General features: G+C 48.8%; 1 protein-coding gene across 3 annotated transcripts in view; it reads right to left on the reverse strand.

Moving 5' to 3' along the window:
- CTTN (cortactin) overlaps window positions 1-17,155 on the reverse strand; it is a 33,556-nt gene extending 16,401 nt beyond the window's left edge. For 2 of the 3 annotated variants that reach the window (XM_003798287.3, XM_003798286.3), the window contains exons 1-9: window positions 17,110-17,155; window positions 12,143-12,239; window positions 9,526-9,612; window positions 9,323-9,396; window positions 7,084-7,213; window positions 3,655-3,765; window positions 2,278-2,332; window positions 1,326-1,436; window positions 177-287 (exon numbers count right to left, since the gene is read on the reverse strand). In XM_003798287.3, the coding sequence (XP_003798335.1) occupies window positions 177-287; window positions 1,326-1,436; window positions 2,278-2,332; window positions 3,655-3,765; window positions 7,084-7,213; window positions 9,323-9,396; window positions 9,526-9,612 (679 nt within the window). In that variant the 5' untranslated portion in view covers window positions 12,143-12,239; window positions 17,110-17,155. Of the gene's footprint in view, window positions 1-176; window positions 288-1,325; window positions 1,437-2,277; window positions 2,333-3,654; window positions 3,766-7,083; window positions 7,214-9,322; window positions 9,397-9,525; window positions 9,613-12,142; window positions 12,526-17,109 lie in introns of those variants that run through there. The other variant, XM_023518292.1, reaches the window with a different exon arrangement.
- Window positions 17,156-19,801: the final 2,646 nt, after the last annotated feature.

Genomic DNA, 19,801 nt, shown 5'->3' on the forward strand with positions numbered 1-19,801 from the left:
CCAAAAGAAGCGCCAACGCCTGACTTCTTAACACCTCTGTGTCTGGATTTGCTACCTTAAAGCTGAATATTTAATTAAAGAGAGAGATCTACTTGGAGGTTGTTTCCTTTTCTACTTGGCTGACACCTGCCAGGTTAGGAGCTGCGGGCTGGAGAATAAGATAAAACTGAAGACACCTTTCTGGGACTCGTGCTTCTCGGTCTTGCCCTGGTACTCAAAGCCCACGGCGCTCTTGTCCACTTTGTCCTTGTCAATACCGTATTTCCCACCAAAACCTTTGGAGTAATCTGAGAACAAAACAAAAAGAGGTGCTATTTAAAAATGAGCAACAAAGCCAGTGAACATGTTCAGGTCTCAGCAGCCTTTTTTTCTATTTTTTATTTTTTTTAGAGACAGAGTCTCACTTTTGTTGCTCTCAGTAGAGTGCTGTAGCATCATAGATCATAGCAACCTACAGCTCTTGGGCTTAGGCAATTATCTTGCCTCAGCCTCCCAAGTAGCTGGGACTACAGGTGCCGGCCCCAATGCCTGGCTATTTTTTTTTTGTTGCAGTTTGGCCGGAGCCGGGTTTGAATCCACCACCTTCGGTATATGGGGCTGGCGCCCTACTCACTGAGCCACCGGCACCACCCAATGCCCAGCTTCTTTTTTGAGACAGGGTCTTGCTCTGGCTCAGGCTGCTCTCGAACTTGTGAGCTCAGGCAATCCACCCATCTTGGCCTCTCAAGTGCTGGGATGATAGGCATGAGCCGCTGAGCCTGGCCAAACTCTCAGGTTTCAAATGTTGGCTATCATCTTTAAAAATTTACATGTACAAACCAAATAAACCAATGCTGCAGGGGCACCAATAGGTCACGACCTCTGTAGCTCCAGGAAAAGCTCTTTACATGACCCTTATTGGCAGGGATGTCCTGGTGAAGGGACCAACCACAATCAGCACAGCCTCTAAGGACAATTTGGCAGTAGCTCTCAAGACTTTAACTTCACCATCCTTTGACCCAGCAATCTCATTTCTATGAATTGGTTCTTTTGAATAACAACTTGTGTGTTGTGGCATAGGTACAAGAATATCCACTATAATTTTTGACATCAAAAAAATTGGAAATAACCTTAATTCCACACACAGTTAAATAGACTGTGGACTCTTCCTACAGTGGGGGAACTGTGCATTCATTAAAGACAGGAGAAGTCCACAGACTCTGCTGTGAAGAGGACACCCAATCACTTAAGGAAAGGACGTATGTACAATCAGCATAGCCTGGCTTGTATGGGGGAGAAAAACATGACGTAAGAGTGGGCAGTGTCCCTCCCCCGCCCACACACACCTCTCTGTGACTCGTGCTTCTCAGTCTTGCCCTGGTAGTCAAAGCCCACGGCGCTCTTGTCCACCCGGTCAGCCTGCACGCCATATTTGCCACCAAAGCCACTTGAGTAGTCTGCAGAGATAGGGCAGCAGTTAGCACATGGGTTTGGTGACCAAAGAGCCCCTTTTGTTAAACTAAGAAAAACAAAAATGTCTGGGGGTTATGACTCGTGAAGAGATCCAGCGTACACCGTGAGATGCACAAGCCACCCACTGCTCCGAGCAGTGACAGTGTGCACAAAGCTCTGACCCCTTCCCCAGCACTGGGCAGGCCTGGCACGGGCAGGCGCAGAGCTGCGTGTGCACCTGGGAAGTCGGCTGCTCAAGTGCTGGTCAGAGCACAAAGAAACTCAAGTCCCCACACCTGGCCAGTCCCTCAGTCACCTACACCCAGGCTGCACCTGGACTGCTCATCACAGGAGCTTGTGTCCCGGGCTACTGAGGACACACAAGAGGCAGAATTAAACAAGCTTGCAAAAAAGACTGCAGACTTCCAGGAAGCGATATGCTTTCATCTTTGAAAAAAGGCTTTAGGGACTAGTATAATTAATCTCCACCACAGTAAGGCTGTATGAGCTTAATGAAAATAAATGGGAATTAACAACTGTGGATTCTATCCTTGGGAGAGAAGCTAGTTTTTTGCCAAGCAAGTCAGAGAGCTAACGTTGCCAGGCACAGTGCCGCCCAGATGAAGGGAAGGCAGCTTCCTCGGCAAGGTGGGTGGACATCACAATGCTGGATGCCAGGACTCCGCAGGTGCTGTGTTCTGGGGAGCATACCCATCACACAGTTTCCAGGTGACCCAGAAACTTCAAGGAGTGAGCAGAGTCCTCCCTGTGCCCATCCAAGAAACAGGCTCCAGCAGACTGTAACCTCCCATCCAGGCCCCACCGCCCATGCTGTCCACAGCTTACCTTTCTGGGAGGCGTGCTTCTCTGTCTTGCCCTGGTATTCAAAGCCTACAGCAGACTGTAGTTACCAAAAAACAAGGAAGGACAAGACCACGCATTTTTAAACATCTCTGAAACAATCCCTGTGAATTCATGACATATATGAAATTTTTAAAAACATGTTATTTTTGGCTTCTGGTTTCCTGAGCCAAGTCCAAGTGAAATGAATGCAAAAGCTCTGGTGCTGTGAATTTACATGCCATAAAACGCTCCACAAAGACCAGGGAGCTCTGTGGGCTAAGGTATATCCATGGTGACCTGCCCTCCCCAGCCCACTGCAGCAGTGCGTGCCTGGCTGATCCCTTCTGGCCACAGGACGCCACTCTGGGATAATTCCACATGCTACACATACACTTGATTGCCAGGAAGCCATGTTTTTTTTTTGTTTTTTTTTGTTTTTTTTGAGACAGAGCCTCAAGCTATCCCCTGGGTAGAGTGCCGTGGCATTACAGCTCACAGCAACCTCCAACTCCTGGGCTCAAGCGAGTCTCCTGCCTCCACCTCCCAAATAGCTGGGACCACAGGCACCCGCCACAACGCCCGGCTATTTTTTGGTTGCAGCCATCATTGTTGTTTGGCGGGTCCGGGCTGGGGATTTGAACCCGCCACCTTAGGTGTACGTGGCTGGCGCCCTAGCCGGGTGAGCTATAGGCGCCGAGCCAGGAAGCCATGTTGAGGACCACACTAACAGTGGTGATGAGGACAGAGGCAGCGTCCAAGTGCCGATGGGACCACACACACCCGCACACCTGTGGGCAGGTGTCCTCACCACCCTCAGTTCACAGACACCTTAATTCAGAACATAGCTCATGTGCCCCAAAGCCAGACACAGAATGAGGTCTGCCCAGGTCTGCCCCCCTTCAGCGGCTCATTCCAGAATCCTGATTATTACATCAGAAAATGAAGGGGTTGATGTCCCTGATCCAATGAGAATCAGAGAATAGGCTCTGGCCTAGAACCTGTGCACCACCTGGATGCCAAGCCTGAGCCCAGGACACCAATGCGTCAAGCTCCATAGCAGGGACCCTGTCACCCTGTCCTAGTGATGTGCGTGGGCAAGATTGATGGAGCTGGTCTCTGCAGGCACATTCCTGGACAAATGTAAGGCTGTCCGGTTCTGGGGCTGCTCAGAGAAGAGTGAGCACAGTGACTGCTCTGGCACACACACCCCTGTCCTGCTTCCTCGCCCAGTGCACCCAGATGGCCCCCATGTAGTCCTGGGGAGCGGAGTGCACCCGTGCGCCCCTGCGCATGGCCCAAAGGATGGACGGGCGCTTGTGCAGAGGCAGCTTTCCTTGCCAGCACACCCCTCCTGCCTGTGTGTCCCATGCCACATCTCACCTGATCAACTCTGTCCATCTGGACACCAAACTTGCCTCCAAATCCCCGGACAGAGTCAACTTGCGAGCAGTGTTTGGAAAGTTTCGACTGGTACTCATGGCCAACAGCTGACTGGAACAGGGTCCAAAAATAAAGCATTATACACCAAATAGCAACAGGCTCTTGACTTCCACTGGGGAGGTGCAAGGGAGTGCAAGCCTTGATGGAACACATTCGGCAGAGCCTGCCCAGGAGACCGGCTCCTGGAAGGAACTGTAGCCTAGAGCTGCCAGAGGCCCTGCAGGGTCTCAGTGCCTGGCCTAGACCCTGGGCTCCGGGTAAGCAACCCAGAGCCAGAGTATTCTGACCTCATGTGAAGGAGGACACGGTGCCAGCAGCTGGCCCCATAGTCCATGAGACCCATGTATATGGACACCGTGGCAAAAGTCGCTCCACCAGAGTGAGATGTGTGCAGACCACATGACCCCAGAATCAGGACAAAAAATACTTATTTTGCTAACGAACTGAAACACACACGTCCATGTTTGTTATAAGGTAGATTCAGATTCAGTATCTACTGAGCACACACACCATGCAGGCAGGGAGCCAGGTGCTGCTGCCAGCACCCGCTCATTCCAACGTCACCAGCATGTCAGCCCCCATAAGAGGAGGGCAGGGTCGCACCTCTACCAAGCAGCAAAGCCACAAGGTGAAGCTGGGCTTCCCCCAAGCTTTCCACCATGGGCTCAGCCACTGTGGCCTCGGGCCAGACCCAGTGGCCAGCTCATTCTGTGGAGAAAGCTTTCGGGAACATGATCATCTATTCACTGACATACTGTTTGGCTACAGCTGCTTTTCTGATTCAATCACCTGGCTCAGCAATTTTTTTTTTTTTTTTTTTTTTTGAGACAGAATCTCAAGCTGTCGCCCTGGGTAGAGTGCTGTGGCGTCATAGCTCACAGCAACCTCCAACTTTTGGGCTCAAGCAATCCTCTTGCCTCAGTTTTTCTATTTTTAGTAGAGACGGGGTCTTGCTTTTGCTTAGGCTGGTCTCAACTCCTGAGCTCAAGCAATCCACTGGCCTCAGCCTCCCAGAGTGCTAGGATTACAGGCGTAAGCCACCACACCCAGTGCTTCAGCAATTTTAACTAACACTGTTGTCCACAAGGACCCTCCCTGCCTGGCCCTGCAGCGGCCCTACAGCCCCACCCTCAGGACTCAGCCACGCCCCAGATTCATGGCTCCCTCCCTCCACGTAGTGGTGAGGGGTCCAGTGGCTCCTTTAAGGACAATGACAACATGTGACAGTGCAAGACATGGAAAAAAGCCCCAGCGTGTCCATAGCTTTCTAAGCACCTGTGCACCTGTTCTGGCTACCACACGATGAGGGGTCACAGAGGCCCCAGCAGCATTCAAGACCCCCTGATGCTTAGTAGGGGGTCAAAGCACCCAGTCTCTCCTAGAAAAGGGCAGGTTCTCTTGTCAGCTCCAGAGCTGGGGCCTCTCTCCTCTTTCTATGTTTGCTCCCAGGGCAGCACCATGAGCCATGGCCTCGGGGGCAGACTACCCACCTGGGCCTTCAGGATCCCCCACCCCCAGAAAATGCAGACTACAGGGTGGCAAGAGACAGCTGCAGAGGACTTCCCCCATCTTATAAAGAGAAGTTGTAAGAAAACTGCTCTAAAAATATGGCCAGAGTGATAGCCTGGCAACATTTCCAGCTTTTGACTGAAACAAATTTATCCCCAAAGTTTTCTTTGATCTTATATTGACAAAACCACACTTGGCACCAGAGTGTTGGTACACAGCAGAGTCTGAATGTTCAGACTCAGGTTCCAGGACATGGAGGCAGGAAGAGGAGGCTGGCCTGAGTTTTGTCTGCCCACTGGCAGTCCTGAAAGCTGCCAGACTTTCTCTTTGAGTCGAAAGCAGTTTCCTCCCTGCACGCTGCCCGTCTCAGTGTCAGGATGTCTCTGTGGCAGTGACCAGTGACACAGCAACATCCATCTCTTTCCTGCAGATGACCGTACCCCACTCTAGTTCTCGGTTATTTTGGGATGTGGTTTGGGGTGCTCCCAGGCCTACCATATTGTCTTCTCTGCTGAGGGAGAGGGCAGTGCAGCTCACAATGGCACAGCTAGGGGGGCCCATGCCCAGGGCAGTGTTAATGTGATCCATGGGAGGGAGAGGCATGAAATTACTGACTGGAACCCAACACCGGCTGATGCTCTCACTGCTACCCACAGAGAGGCAGATGTCTGTTAGGTCAGAGAATCTCAAGTTGCTCAGACTTAGAATTCACATCAGCAAGGATGTTTGCAGAAGGTAAAGACTGGCTTTACTAAAGAACGTGCACACACGTGCTGCACACACAGTGCAGTCTACACTGTCTCTCTGTACAGGAAGCCGCTAAGCCCTCTGGAGTGGCCGTTACTCCCTTCTTTCAGGGCAGACAAGTATTGGCAGAGCCAGCAACTTCAATCAGCATCTGCCAGACAGACAAGTCCTACCATGGACTCCTCACAAGGGGCTCACTCATTGCTTTTTCCTTCTTTTCGGAGACAGAGTCTCACTCTGTCATCCAGACCAGAGTGCAGTGGCGTCATGACAGCTCACAGCAACCTCAGATTCTTGAGCTCAAGTGACTCACCCATCTCAGCCTCCCAGTTAGTTGGGACAAGAGGTTCAAGTCACCATACCTGCCAACTTTTTTTCATTGGTTTGTTTTATTTTTTAGAATTATCCAAAGATGATTCCTCTCTGCACACTGCCTGTCTCAGTGTCAGGATGTCTCTGTGGAAGTGACCAGTGACACAGCAACATTGGTCGCTTTCTGGGCCCACACCCACTCCAGCCCCAGGCTATTTTGGGGTACCCCTACACTTATATCATCTTACTACATTGCCCAGGCTGACCTCCAATACCTGCCTCAAGGAATCCTCCTGTCTCAGCCCCCCAAGGTGTTACGACCATAGGTATGAGCCACCACACCTGGCCTCAGCCACTGCTTTTAAATGGCGTGACTGCTCTCCCCTGGCCTCAAAGGCACTGACTGTACACTGAAGGCCCCTCACTGCACAAAGGATGTCACCTATATTGCTGGTTGACAATCCCCATGCTGGGAACCAAGAGGCCTACACATCTGATTTGGGTCTGGGGATTGGCACAACTTTGCTTCTGGACTTCAGTTCTGATCACACAGCTGGCCTCTGGGGTACAATCTCCCACTTTAGGCCTCCCTACATAACATTCCTGAAAAATTATAAAGAGCTTCTAAAAAAGCTGGAGCACTTTATGAGTAAGTTCAATCCACAAAGGACTACTCTGGGCAAGTCTCGTTCTTAACAAATGTAACTGCTGCTCTAAGGGAAGTCGAAGGGGCAGTTCTGACAACCAGGCAGGGGACCCGAGCCCCCAGGAGCCTGGCACAGGTGGTCGCCGTCCACTCACCTTATCCATTCTGTCTTGTTCCACACCAAACTTCCCTCCATACCCATGGGAGGCTTTTGGTCCTGTTTCGAGTTCCTTTTCTTTAAGGGTCTGATGCTCTTGGAAAACATTCTCTCTCAGCTTATGTATGCTTAGGGGGGAGGGGATGAAAATAGGAACAAGTCAATAAAATACACGAGCACACTTCCCTCCCAGCAGTCTGAGGACTGATCGTTGTCTTGTGCATCTCTAAAGCTGGCTATGTGGCGCTCACCCGGTACCTGCCTTCTCTGTGCTTTCCTGATTATTCTGCAATAATAAGCCGGTATGCCCACTTCAGTCATCCTCGGAGTCTCACAGAAAGAGGATGCTAATCTGAATGTGTGCAGCGCAATCACCCCAACTCCCCCCAAAAGAAGCCCTACTAAAACACGAACTTGATTCCACACGGAGAATAGATTCGCACTTCATGAGAGAAGTGAGCTAGGAACACTTGCTCTGTCCAGACACCCCAAGGACACCAAATGGGGCCCACTGATGCCAAACGCTCAGGCACTCTGTCTTTCCTTAATGTCCTCCAGCTTAGTATGTATTCAAAGATGAGATGGAAGTCTCTCAGAATTGGTGACCTAAAAACCATTTTTTTATCTTAAATACAGAGAATAATGAAAACGATCACAAGATATGGTTAAAATCTGGAAGGTCAAGGAGCAGATGTCCCCCAAGAAACCCCAGAGTGGTGCAAAGGCCACCTTAACAAGTAGGTTGCCCAGAAGACACCAGATCCCTGCTTTCAACATCTGGACACAATCGGGAGTGCAGATGAAATGCAAACCAGGCATGGAAACCCGGTTCCTCTCATGAGCAGGGGAAGGAAAGACACCACTAGGAAACTTGGTCTGGTCCTGACCCGACATGTTCTCTCTGAATCCTACCCAAGCCAGAGGCCATTGATACCAGAATTCATTCTGTTCTCAAGTATGTTATGAAGCTCCACGGCCAGAAGAAATGAGAAGACCTACAATGACGTTACCAACTGGAGAGTCCGCTGAGTCTGCCTAACCCCCCAGCACATACGCCAAGATGGCGCCAGAATCCTGGGTTAGCCCCAATCCCCAACTCCTGCCCACGCTGGCCCAGGACGCTGCATTCTCAAGCTCCTTCTGTGGATGGGAGTGGTCTGAGCGAGTGACATAGGGAGTAATACTTGTGCCTAAAAACCACTGTCGGCCGGGCACAGTAGCTCATGCCTGTAATGCCAGCACTTTGGGAGGCCAAGGCAGGTGGATTACTTAAGGTTAGGAGTCTGAGACCAGCCTGAGCAAAAGCGAGACCCTGTCACTACAAAACATAGAAGAATTAACCAGGCAGGGTAGCATGTGCCTCCCTGTAGTCCCAGCTTCTTAGAGGTTGAGGCAGGAGGATTGCTTGACCCCAAGGAGTTCAAGGTTGCAGTGAGGTATGATGACACCATTGCACTCCAGCCTGGGCAACAGAATAAGACCCTGTCTCTATTATTTCTTTGCAGACTTTGTCTTCTTTTCTAGATGATTTACTGAATCAATCTTAGCCAAAACTACAGAGACCCTAAGACAACACAACCAAACAAGACAGTTTCCCCATAGCACCAAAGCAGGCTGCTGGCCAGGGGTGCTGCCTTCATCATTTGGCAGCAGGAGGATAAACTCTGAACCAGCATCACCTGTAATAAAAGTCTGAACACATTTTAGGAGTTCCTTTTATCTACACTTCCTGATGAGAACACAAACTACCCTGATATCCAGCACTTTAGACAGTGCCAAGTCAGGAACAATGGCATGGCTCACTAAGTTCTCCTATTTTGGGCTTTTTATAAGAACACGAAGCTTCCAGTTCAGTGCACAGTACCGATTGCATTCTTCAATACATAATAATTTCCAGACAATATTAGAAATAAAGGCAGTTAAAGTCTAAGTTATTCAAAGACACCTCACACTTTAGAAACCTACTTGTAGAAAGAAAAGCTTAGGTAACTGTGTTCACTGATGAAAAACAGACTCTTTAGAATTACAGATACAAAAATTGTTTGTAATGGGAATTTTTAAATTACTGAACGTATATTTATGCAAATAGACACATACATTAACACACAACTTATATTTTCTACTGTATAAATCAGCTCAAGAGGACACACGGAAGCGACCTACACAGGTGGGTCAGCGGTCAATGCCCTGCTCCACCCCCATGGCACCCACTCGTGGGGCGTGGGGAAGCCTCTTACTTGATGTGCTCCTGGTGCCCGGAGCCTTGCACAGTTTTCGCGCCCCATCTTTGTTCTTTCTCACTCACATCATTCTGAAAAGAAAAAGACCTTGTAAAGCCCACACCCCAGACTGTAACACAGACAAATGACTCCCCAGTCAAACCAAAACCTAGGAAAGACACTTCAGGAAAAACAATAAGCAAAAGACTGGTAGCTCCTACCACAAAATCCGGGTCAGTCTCCCAGTCATCAGCTTCCCCGTCATCCTGGGTGATGGACACCACATGGCCTGCCGAAGCTTTCCACATCTGGAAAAGCAGCCCCAGGAGGGTTACAGAGACCTCAGAGGAGCCAGCTGTAGTTTTTTTGTTTTGTTTCTGAGATAGAGTCTTACTCTGTTGCTTGGACTAGAGTGCCGCGGTATCGACATAGCTTATTCAACCTCAAAGCCATCCTCCTGCCTCAGCCTTGCAAGTAGCTGGGGCTTATAAGCACATCCCACCACCCCAGCTAACTTTTTCACCCTTGCTCAGGCTGGTCTTGAACTCCTGAGTACAAAGGCTTCACCAACCTTGGGCTCCCAGAGTGCTATGGTTACAGGTATGAGCCACCACGCTCAGCCCATCCATACTTTTTGAACAAAACTACAGAAACTCTAAGACAACACAGACAGGGCAGGGGCTTCATGACCAGATGATCCTTCATGACCCACTACAGGTGTTAAACCACTTAGTACTGAGGGCTGTAATGCTACTGTCAACACTGGCATCAGAAAAAAACTGGAAATACTCTTTGGGCTTCAACTCAAGTAAGAAAATTCTATGGAAAATAAAATGTTAGGGGTATACACACTTTACTCATTAAGAATATATCCTGACTCGGCGCCTGTGGCTCAAGTGGCTAAGGCTCCAGCCACGTACACCCAAGGTGGCGGGTTCGAATCCAGCCTGGGCCTGCCAAACAACAATGACGGCTGCAACCAAAAAATAGCCGGGCGTTGTGGCGGGCGCCTGTGGCTCAAGTGGCTAAGGCTCCAGCCACGTACACCCAAGGTGGCGGGTTCGAATCCAGCCTGGGCCTCCAAACAACAATGACGGCTGCAACCAAAAAATAGCCGGGCGTTGTGGCGGGCGCCTGTGGTCCCAGCAACTTGGGAGGCTGAGGCAGGAGACTCGCTTGAGCCCAGGAGTTGGAGGTTACTGTGAGTTGAGATGCCACAGCACTCTAGGGGGACAGCTTGAGGCTCCTATCTCAAAAAGAAAAAAAAGAGCATATCCCTATTCCATTAAATCTATGACAACAGTTATTTACCAAGCAAAAGTAGAGACCAACCTGGGCAATATAGCAAGACCCTGTCTCTACAAAAAAATTTAGAAATTAGCTGAGGGCAGTGGCCATGCCTGTGCCCTAGGTATTTAGGAGGCTTAGGTGGAAGGATCAGGAATTTGAGGCTGCGGTGAGCTATGACTGTGCCACAGCACTGTAGACCAGGCAGAGTAAGACCCCCTAGTTTGCTCAAAAAAAAACTGAAAAGGAAAAGAACACATACTATTTTGGTTTGCCCATTATAAATGTACTAAAGATGACTAATGGTTAATTTCATGATACATGTATTTAAGAAAAAACACCCTTTTTGATTTCAAGTGCTTAATGAAAATATAACAATGATTTTCTAAATTTACACTGACAATTCATAAATGTTTGAAGTAACTTGCTAGATGACTGCCTTACCACCTATTTGGGAATAAGCTGGGTATATAAGATGTCAATTATTCCTCTACTGGACAGCTCTGAAAGTGACCAGTCACCTTTCTTCCTCAGCACTGTAAGGCCTATAAGCACTATAAGCCTATAAAATTTTATCCACCATATTATAAGAACAATGGCACATTTGTAGACACTAATAAGACAACTATTTTTGTAACTGCAAAAGGTAAAATATAACCTTTCAGGTTTAAGAAACACTTTACTTCCTCCAGCCCAGCTGGTGTCAAGTCCAAATCCAAGGAGGGAGTGAGGCTCTCCAATTTCTAGATGCAGCCCCATCAGGCGAGGCAGCACTAACAATAACCTTCCATGAGGGCCACTCTGAACCGCATCTAAATGCCCCAAAGCACGGCAAGGACTTCCCAGAAGCCATCTGTCTTTGCCCAGATTGTAGAGAGCAGATGAACTAGAATCTCAGCACTGAAAGGCAAAATCAGACAGTCTAATCTCCCTTTGCCCATTTACAGATGGAAAAAAAATGGCTGTAGGAAAGCTGAAGGGTCTGCCCAGTCTCAAGTTCGCCCCATGGCACCCTGCTGCCCTGAAGACAGGCCTGCCCACAGGCAGGACTTCAGCTGCCTATAGTTTCAACCACTGAGAGAATCGTCATAGGCAAGGATGGGGGTCTCTGCAAGGGGCTCCCAAGTCAAAGGTGAAAGCAGGTATTTTTACCTTTTACTTTTTCAGACTTATCAGAGAAAGATCAGCAAAGCATAATCTTCGCTGGTCTTCCTGGAATTCAGCTTAGCCAGTGGGCAGTTCTGCATGATTCACAACATGCCTGGTGGGTCTGCCTACTTTCAATGGAATGTGTGGGAAAGAGGCTTGAGCGCTCCTTCTGTAAGGACAGAAACGCTTCCTGTTCCTGCATCCCAGAGTTCTCTGCAATTTCCTCCTCTATGTCATCGGCAACATGAGAAACGTGACTTTTTTAAACAATGAAATTTCCTTCCAGAAAATTGTCTCTCCCTGCAAACCCACAGTGAGAGCAATCCCCTCCTTTCCTTGTTAAAGGGATGCTACTCTTACCATCATGGGGAAAGAATATTACAATGTTCACAATACACGCACCTTTCTTTCCGGTTGAAGATAAAAAGCTATTCACAAAACTCTGCTTAAAACACAGTAATCCAATGAGGAATTTCCAGGCATTTGGGAACGATTCCGTCTGCAAAAAGATTAAGGGTAAAAAGCTCAGAAGGACAACTGCAGATAGGCTCTCTGGGAAATCCTTATATGTGGAGATCTTTTTCAAATACCTTGGAAATCCTACCAAACATAACAAGATCTTGTAAAGAAATGTAGGACAGAAAGATTTGCATTTTACTAATCAAAAAGGTCAACATAAAGAAACAAAAGAAGTAAGTTTTAAAAGGTTTAGAACTACATCTTGCTTCTTCCTAATGCAAACAGCAACCAACGGCCAGCACAGGCTTCCCAGCACAGGCTTCCCGTCTGATATGCGTCCTTTGGGTTTTGTCCCTTAGGACGTTACTAAAAATAATAAAATTCTGTTGTTGTAAGTTTAAAATAAATACATATACACACAAATATACACACACAGAGGTTGCCAAAAAATGTATACACATTTTAAGAAAGGAAGAAACCAAATTAAAACTGTAATATTTCGTATATACTGATAATATTGGTTAGCTTGCATATTGTATCTCCTGGAACTGCAGAAGTGGCATGTGACTTGAGTATTAAAATTTAAATACTGTTTTTCCTTTCTTAGAATGTATATACCTTTTTTGGCACCCTTTGTATATATATGAAAAACACTCCATGATGTGGCTGGGAGAAGGAATAGCCACTGCCGGGATCCTGCCTGGCTCTCAGAGGAAGCCAGTGCCTCGGCCGGGGAACAGGAGCCAGGGAGCCTGGGAGACAGGCAGCCAGCCGGGCAGGACGCTGGGCAGGAACCAGTGCATTCCTAATGAATGTATAGGGTTACTGGGCAGATGAAAAAACTCTAATTCCCCAGACGGTGTCCAGGGACCCATCCTCTTCCCTAAGACCCTTTATCAGCCTCAGCTGGACACTACGCTACTAGACATCACCTATCAGATGAGTACAATCCTCTTGTCCCCGAGCAACAAGCCAGTCCCGGGCAGAGCCACGTGCACCAGGATGCAGCTTTTCATGCACTAGGAACTACAGGGACTGTAGTGGCTGGCTGGTCCTCTCCATACATAATTCATTTCCTACCTAGTCCTTTTATTTTTTAATTAAGAGTAAAGTCTCTCTGTGCTGAGCAGGCTGGAGCGGCACCAACACAGTCACAGCTCACTGTAGCCCAAACTCTTGAGCTCAAGAGATCATCCTGCCTCAGCTCCCCAAAGTGCTGGGACTACAGGTGTAAGCCTCTTCTCCCAGTCTGCTCTAGTTCTTGACCCAATTATTTATTCCTTTTCTGCCCCAGTCTCTTCTGGAAACCCAAACTTCTGTGGATGGCTCGTTATAATCTCTGAATACTGCGGTCATTACTGTCATCAGCTAGCAGCTATAAAACTCTACTCAGGGCAGTTAGTGAGAGGCTCGAATACACATTATTATCCCTGTAATATTTAAAATGTTTTAAAAATCACACGAATAACTAATTGAAAAATAAGGTTAAGTAATTTATAGGTTCAAAGATAATGCCCTAGACCCTGATCTCAAAACCATACACAAAAAGTAACTCAAAAATAAAATAAAATCCTAAATGCATGCAATATTCTTGACTTTTCACAATAGTTACTTAGATATGATACCAAAAACAAAACAAGAGGAGGAAAATAAAAGATAAATTGGACAAAATCAAAAACTTTGTTTCAAAGAACACCAAAAGGTGAAAAGATGATCCACTGAATGGGAAAAAACTATTTTCAAATCATATATCCAGAATATGGGAAGAATTCTTACAACTAAACAAGAATTAGAGGTGGTGACTAAAGAATATAGAGTTTCATCTTTTAAATTATTCTGAAATTATGGTGTTTACACATGTCTGGGAACATACTAAAAACCCCTGAATTGTACAGATTGGTACATTGTATCGGTATGAGACAATCCCATTTAAAAACAGGTGAAGGATCTGGGCAGACATTTCTCCAAAGATATAAAAATGGCTAATAAGCTCATGAAAAGGCGTTCAATATCACTAACCATCCAGGAAATGCAAATCAAACCACAATGAAAAAGTACTTCACACCCACCAGACTGGCTAAAATCAGATGAAGACAAGAGGGGTGAGGGTGTGGAGAAACTGGGACCTCCACACATTGCCGGTGGAAATGAAGATAGAAAATAACAGTTTGGCAGTTCCCCAAGTACAACTCCACAATCCCATTCCTAGGTACATGCCCAAGAGCAATGAAAACATAAGTCACACAAAAACCTGTACATCAACGTTCAAAATAGCACTGCCCATAATAGCCAGGGGTCAGAGAAAAACTAAGCGTCCAGCAGCTGACAGAGGTATGTAACACGTGGTCCACCCACACAGCTGCAGGGTTAACTGGCCACAGAAAGGAACCAGCACCAACACATGCCTTAGCGTGGAAGTACCTTGACCACGTTACGCTAAATGAAAAAAGCCAGTCATTTAGGACTGCATAGTACACAGTGCCATACATATGAGACACCCAGAGCTGGCAACAGGGGAGAATTGGAGGTGACAGCTAAAGTATATAGGGTTTCTTTTTGAGGTGATTAAATTATTCTGAAATTATGGTGGTTACAGATCTCTCTGTGAACATACTAAAAACCCCTGAACTGTACACATTAAACTGGTACACTGTATGTGTATGAGAACTGTATCTCAATGATGATGATACAAAAAATACTGTTCAAAAAAGATAATGCCCGGGCTAGGCGCAGTGGCTCATGCCTGTAATCCTAGCACTCTGGGAAGGCCAAGGCAGGAGGATCCCTTGAGCTCAGAAGTTTAAGACCAGCCTGAGCAAGAACAAGACCCCATCTCTTTACTAAAAATAGAAAAATTAACCAGGCGTGGTGGTAGCTGCCTATAGTCCCAATCCTCCCCAGTAGCTGAGCCAGAGCCAGAGGATCATTTGAACTCAAGAAGTTTGAGGTTGCTGTGAGCAACAATGATGCTACAGCACTCTAGACCAGGTAACAGAGACTCTGTCTCCAAAAAAAGAGTGAAAAACTCCTCTATTGAAGAAATATTCTAAAAATGATGAGATAGAACCACCATACAAGAAACACCTTTACATAATAGCAGAAACCAAAGACAACCAAAAGGCTTTTAAGTAATCAAAATGGATAGCTTAGGCCCCACACCAAACTTGCTCCAAGGAAACCCCTCCATCCTCACCCGGAGCAGTTTTATTCACAGTTTACTTGAAGCAGTGCTTGAGCAGAGGGGAGTGGGCTTGCTTGCACAGCAGTGACAGACAAGCTTAATGATGGACACAGGCAGTCCCCTGCTCCCGGCTGTCTCAGGACGTTGCATATACTTACTGCAGCCCAGGGCAGTAACACTATGACCCCCATGTGCAAATGACTTACACATTCAACAACACATTTTTCAAGCAGCTACCATGTGGCAGGGAACAAAGGTCTGAATCACTTTACATTCACAACAATTTTAAATGTGTTAAAAGTGTTTTAAAGACAAGTCCATCAAAATGCTACAATTAAAGCCAGCTTTAGCAAGCAAGGTGGCAGTGCCTGTACTCCCAGCTACTCTGGAGGCTGAGGTGGATTACTTGTGCCCTGGAGTTTGTGGCTCTAGGGAACTAGGATCACCCTCTGTGAATAGCTGTTGCACTCCAGACTGGGCAACATAGCAAGACCCTGTCACTTTCTAAAAATGTATTTTTTTAAAGTCAACTTTAGCAGAAGGTAGACTTCCAATATTGAGGAACCTAGAATCAAAAACCGCTCTGCCTTTCCAGCTCTTTATTCTGTTAGGTCTTACTATCTGGCACATACACCTTAACTAGAAGAGAGGGAGAATTGACTCAATGCGCTACAGCCAGTGACTCACGCACACCGTCAAACACGGAAGGGCGGCAGCGGCAGGCAGCCACTCCCAATCCCAGGCTCCACTGGGCCAAAGTCTCAATCACAGGGTAAGGACCCAGAGAGTGAAGACCCCTGACAAAGCACTGTCCAGCCAAGGAAAATCGGAGCCCAAAAGCAGCGTGGGCACAGCCTGGCGCATGCAGGGAGCGCTCACTTGCGCTGCCTCAAGAGCTGTGTTCAGCAAAAAATGGAATTCCTCCCCAAGTGGCCCGACACGTCTACAGATTCCAGTGGGTGGACGCCCCGTCCACTCTCACAGGAGACCCGCCAGCACGGGCATCAGGCCTCCGTTCGAGTAGCCCGGCGATCGAAATGTAGGAACCAGAAACCCCAAAGCACCTTACTAGTGATTTCAAACGCTGAGAAGGAAGGACGGTTCCAAATTTAGAGCCTCACGACGAGCTGCGGCTGCGGTGTCGCCGCAATTCCACTGACCTGATTGCTGATTGCAAAACCCTCTCTTAGGTGCGGGACAGACCCCCAGCTGCTCCCACCGTCCCTCGCCGAGGCCCTCGGAGTCCTCGTACCCTCCCCCACCGTCCCTCCATTCCCACCTCCCAATTCCGAGGCCCAGCGCCCCTGCCCCTCGGGCCCCATCCTTGTCTCCGATGGCCCCGGACCCTCAGGCCTGTCCCCTCCGGCTCGAACCCTCCAACCCCTGAGGTCTACGCCCCTTCCCCTTGCACCGCAGCCTCCTTCTTGGTCGGGCTTCTCCCCGACCCCTCGAACCTTCCTGGCCGATGCATCCCCTTTCACAGCCTGGACCCCTCCCCTGCCGGCCGCTCGGGCCTTCCTCCCGGTCCCCGGAGCCTCGCGCCCCTCGGGCCGGGCCCCACCTCCTCCGACCCCCGCCCTCGCTCGCGCCCCGGGCCGGCCGGGGAAGCGTCGCCCGCGCTCTCCGCGAAACCGCAAGCGGAAGAGCGGCGAGACCGCGGCGGCCGCCGCTTCCTTCCCGTCTCGGGCCGGCGGCGCCTCCCGCCCGCGGCGCCTCTGCGCTCGCTCACCGCCGCACGGCGTCGCCCGACCCCGCTCGCCCCGCCGCACGGCGTCGCCCCGCCGCCTCTGCGCCCCTCAACGCCGCACGGCGTCGCCCGGCGCCAGGACCCACTTCCGGTTCCGCGGGCCGGGGGCGGGGCCGCATCCGGATCGGGCGAGGCCCCGCCCCGCGGCGGGAATGTGCGGAGGTGCGGACGGGACCGGTGGGACCAGATGGTGGTGACTCTGCCCGGTGACACGGGGAAAATGCTGATCGTCAGGGCACGATGCCGCGCGCCTGCAGCCCTGAGGATGTGGCTGTGCCGGGTCGTCTGGGACCCTCGGGCCGCTTGCTCATCCTCTCCTTCCACCCTCCAGCCCGCCGTCCCAGGCACATCCATCTCATCACTTGTTCACCGTCGGAGGCCACAAAAATGTCCGGAGAGAGGGACAGCAGGACGCACTGGGCTTGTCCTGAGGGCTCTTCCAGGAGAAGGTGGGTCGAGCATTCAACCACCTAGTTAGAGAAGCGGGAGGTAAGTGCTGTGCCGAAGCCAAAGGCGCCATAACATTATACCTGAGAGGAGGTAGGACTTGAACCCATCAGAGGATGCTTCGGGCAGTTCACCCTGACGTGAAGGCCGTGTAGGAGTAAACGAGATAGGAAGGGAAGAATTGCTCAAACAAGGGAAAACAGCGTGTGCAGAAGCCCTGGGGCAGGACCCGAAGGAAGCTCTCCGAGGCTTGAGGTAAGTGAGTTAGGGCTGGGTTGTGTGGAGGTCAAACTACCACAGCCACGACCTTGTCTTTATTCTAAAAGAAAGGAGAAGTCCTTGGAGGAAGTCTAGCAGATAAGAGACATCATGAAGATTGAATGATAAGGAGATCACTCTGGCTGCTGTCCGGAGAATGGTTGGGAAGAGGGCCAGATAGGAGCCTGATACAGCCAATTTAGGCCAACAGATGGTGGCAGGTAAGCTGGAGAGACGTGGGCAGAAAGCAGAGACCTTCATAAAGTGGTCAGATTTGAAGGTGGATTGGGGGTGGGAGAAGGAAATGTTGGGTGTCAAGGATAATTCTTTTTAAAGGTAAAATCGTTACTTTGCACACAGGTGTAAGACAGGTTGAAGATCCTATTAAGGAATTAACCAGCACGCTGTTAATGGTCCAAAGATACCAAAGGAATACTAAAATGAATTTGCAAACTAGTCTATCCCTGGACATTACCCTGCACACAACTAATTTGCATTTCTATAGACCAGGCCCTGTTTTCTAGAGGTTAACTTATACCTCTAGGGATCTATGAGATGGGCTACTCAAAAACAGCCAACACTCAAGTGTTGGGTCCAGTAAACCTGGGGCCTGCAGGGCCTCTGTCTTACATGACCTGAAGCCTGCTAATGATTTAGTATCTTACTGTTTGTTGTACAGAAAATAACTCCAAAAGGGAGATATATCTGACCTATCTTGACCAGCAACTCAGCTTTAAAAGTTTTCTTTGGTCCCCTTGACCAAGAGGGTGTCCATTCAATCAACTAAGGAGCCTAAGATTTTATTTTAGTTTACACTAATAACTTTGGCTTACCTCTGTTCAGATTGGGAAAGGGATAGGGAGGTGCCAGGTGCTAAAATTCTTATCAGCTGGCAGCATATGGTGGTGTGCTCCAGCAGTCCAGCAACTCCCAGGCTGATGCAGGAGGATGGCTTGAGCGCACAGGTTCATGGATGCAGTGAGGTCTGATCACTCCATTCTGGGCAACAGTGACACTAATCAGCTCTATGAACAAATTGCAGTGACCTCCATACTTTTTAATAATCTCCTCCCTTTGCTAATTACTTGTTTCCCGGAAATGAATTTTTATAAGACAATGGAGTTGAGATTCTAAAACCTCCTGAGCAAGATTCCTGGTTCCAAGAATCACCACATCCTATATAACAGGTTCTGGCAGAGAACTGGGTGAAGGTGCACAAGAAAGGAGAAGAGGCCAGTCTAGGAATAAGGAAGGACATGGGAAAAGCAGAAAGCAGACCGACCAAGGGTCAGCTCAGCTCCCACACAGTTGCAAAAGGCTTTTATTATAAGTCTCATCAGTATAGCTGGAATGGGGCTGTGGGCCCTGAGTACCACCCAGGACTCTTCTCTAGGGCAGTCAGGATTAGAGGTAGGGTGATTCCAGGAATTCTGGCCTTGAGGCACTCCAGGAGTCTGGGGCAGGGGTTACTGGTTTTCTAAAATGGCTGCACTCTTGTCAGGGTTATGGGAATTCCTATCCCACACTGTGACTTGCCCCAGTGCATGTGGCCCCTTCTTAAAAAGCCCAGGATCTGTGTTGGTCAGACATGGGTTTGGGACTATTTCTCCTGCCAGACGTCACTCCCATTAAAATTCCTTTCTTACTTCGCAGTTCTCCTTGTCTCAATAACTGGATTTTTGTGAGGTGAGCAACCAGATGTAGGCTGAAACTACCTTGCCGTTTGATAACAAGTCCTCATCTCAAACACACACACACACACACACACACACACATTCTTGATAGACACAAAGAAAAGCCAGTAGACAGGGCCTGAACCGAACGGCTGGGTCAGGAGACCACTGAGCACATGCTAGGGGTATCCAAACAAGCAAGTGATGAAGGCAAAGCCCTCAATCAATGGAAGGTTGATAAGCCAAAATTGAGGATGGGTCCAGGAAAAAATAAGAACCACAGAACTGTGCCTATT

This window comes from Otolemur garnettii, unplaced genomic scaffold, assembly GCF_000181295.1.
Source record: "Otolemur garnettii isolate 467f Iridium unplaced genomic scaffold, OtoGar3 scaffold00134, whole genome shotgun sequence".
NCBI lineage: Eukaryota > Metazoa > Chordata > Mammalia > Primates > Galagidae > Otolemur > Otolemur garnettii.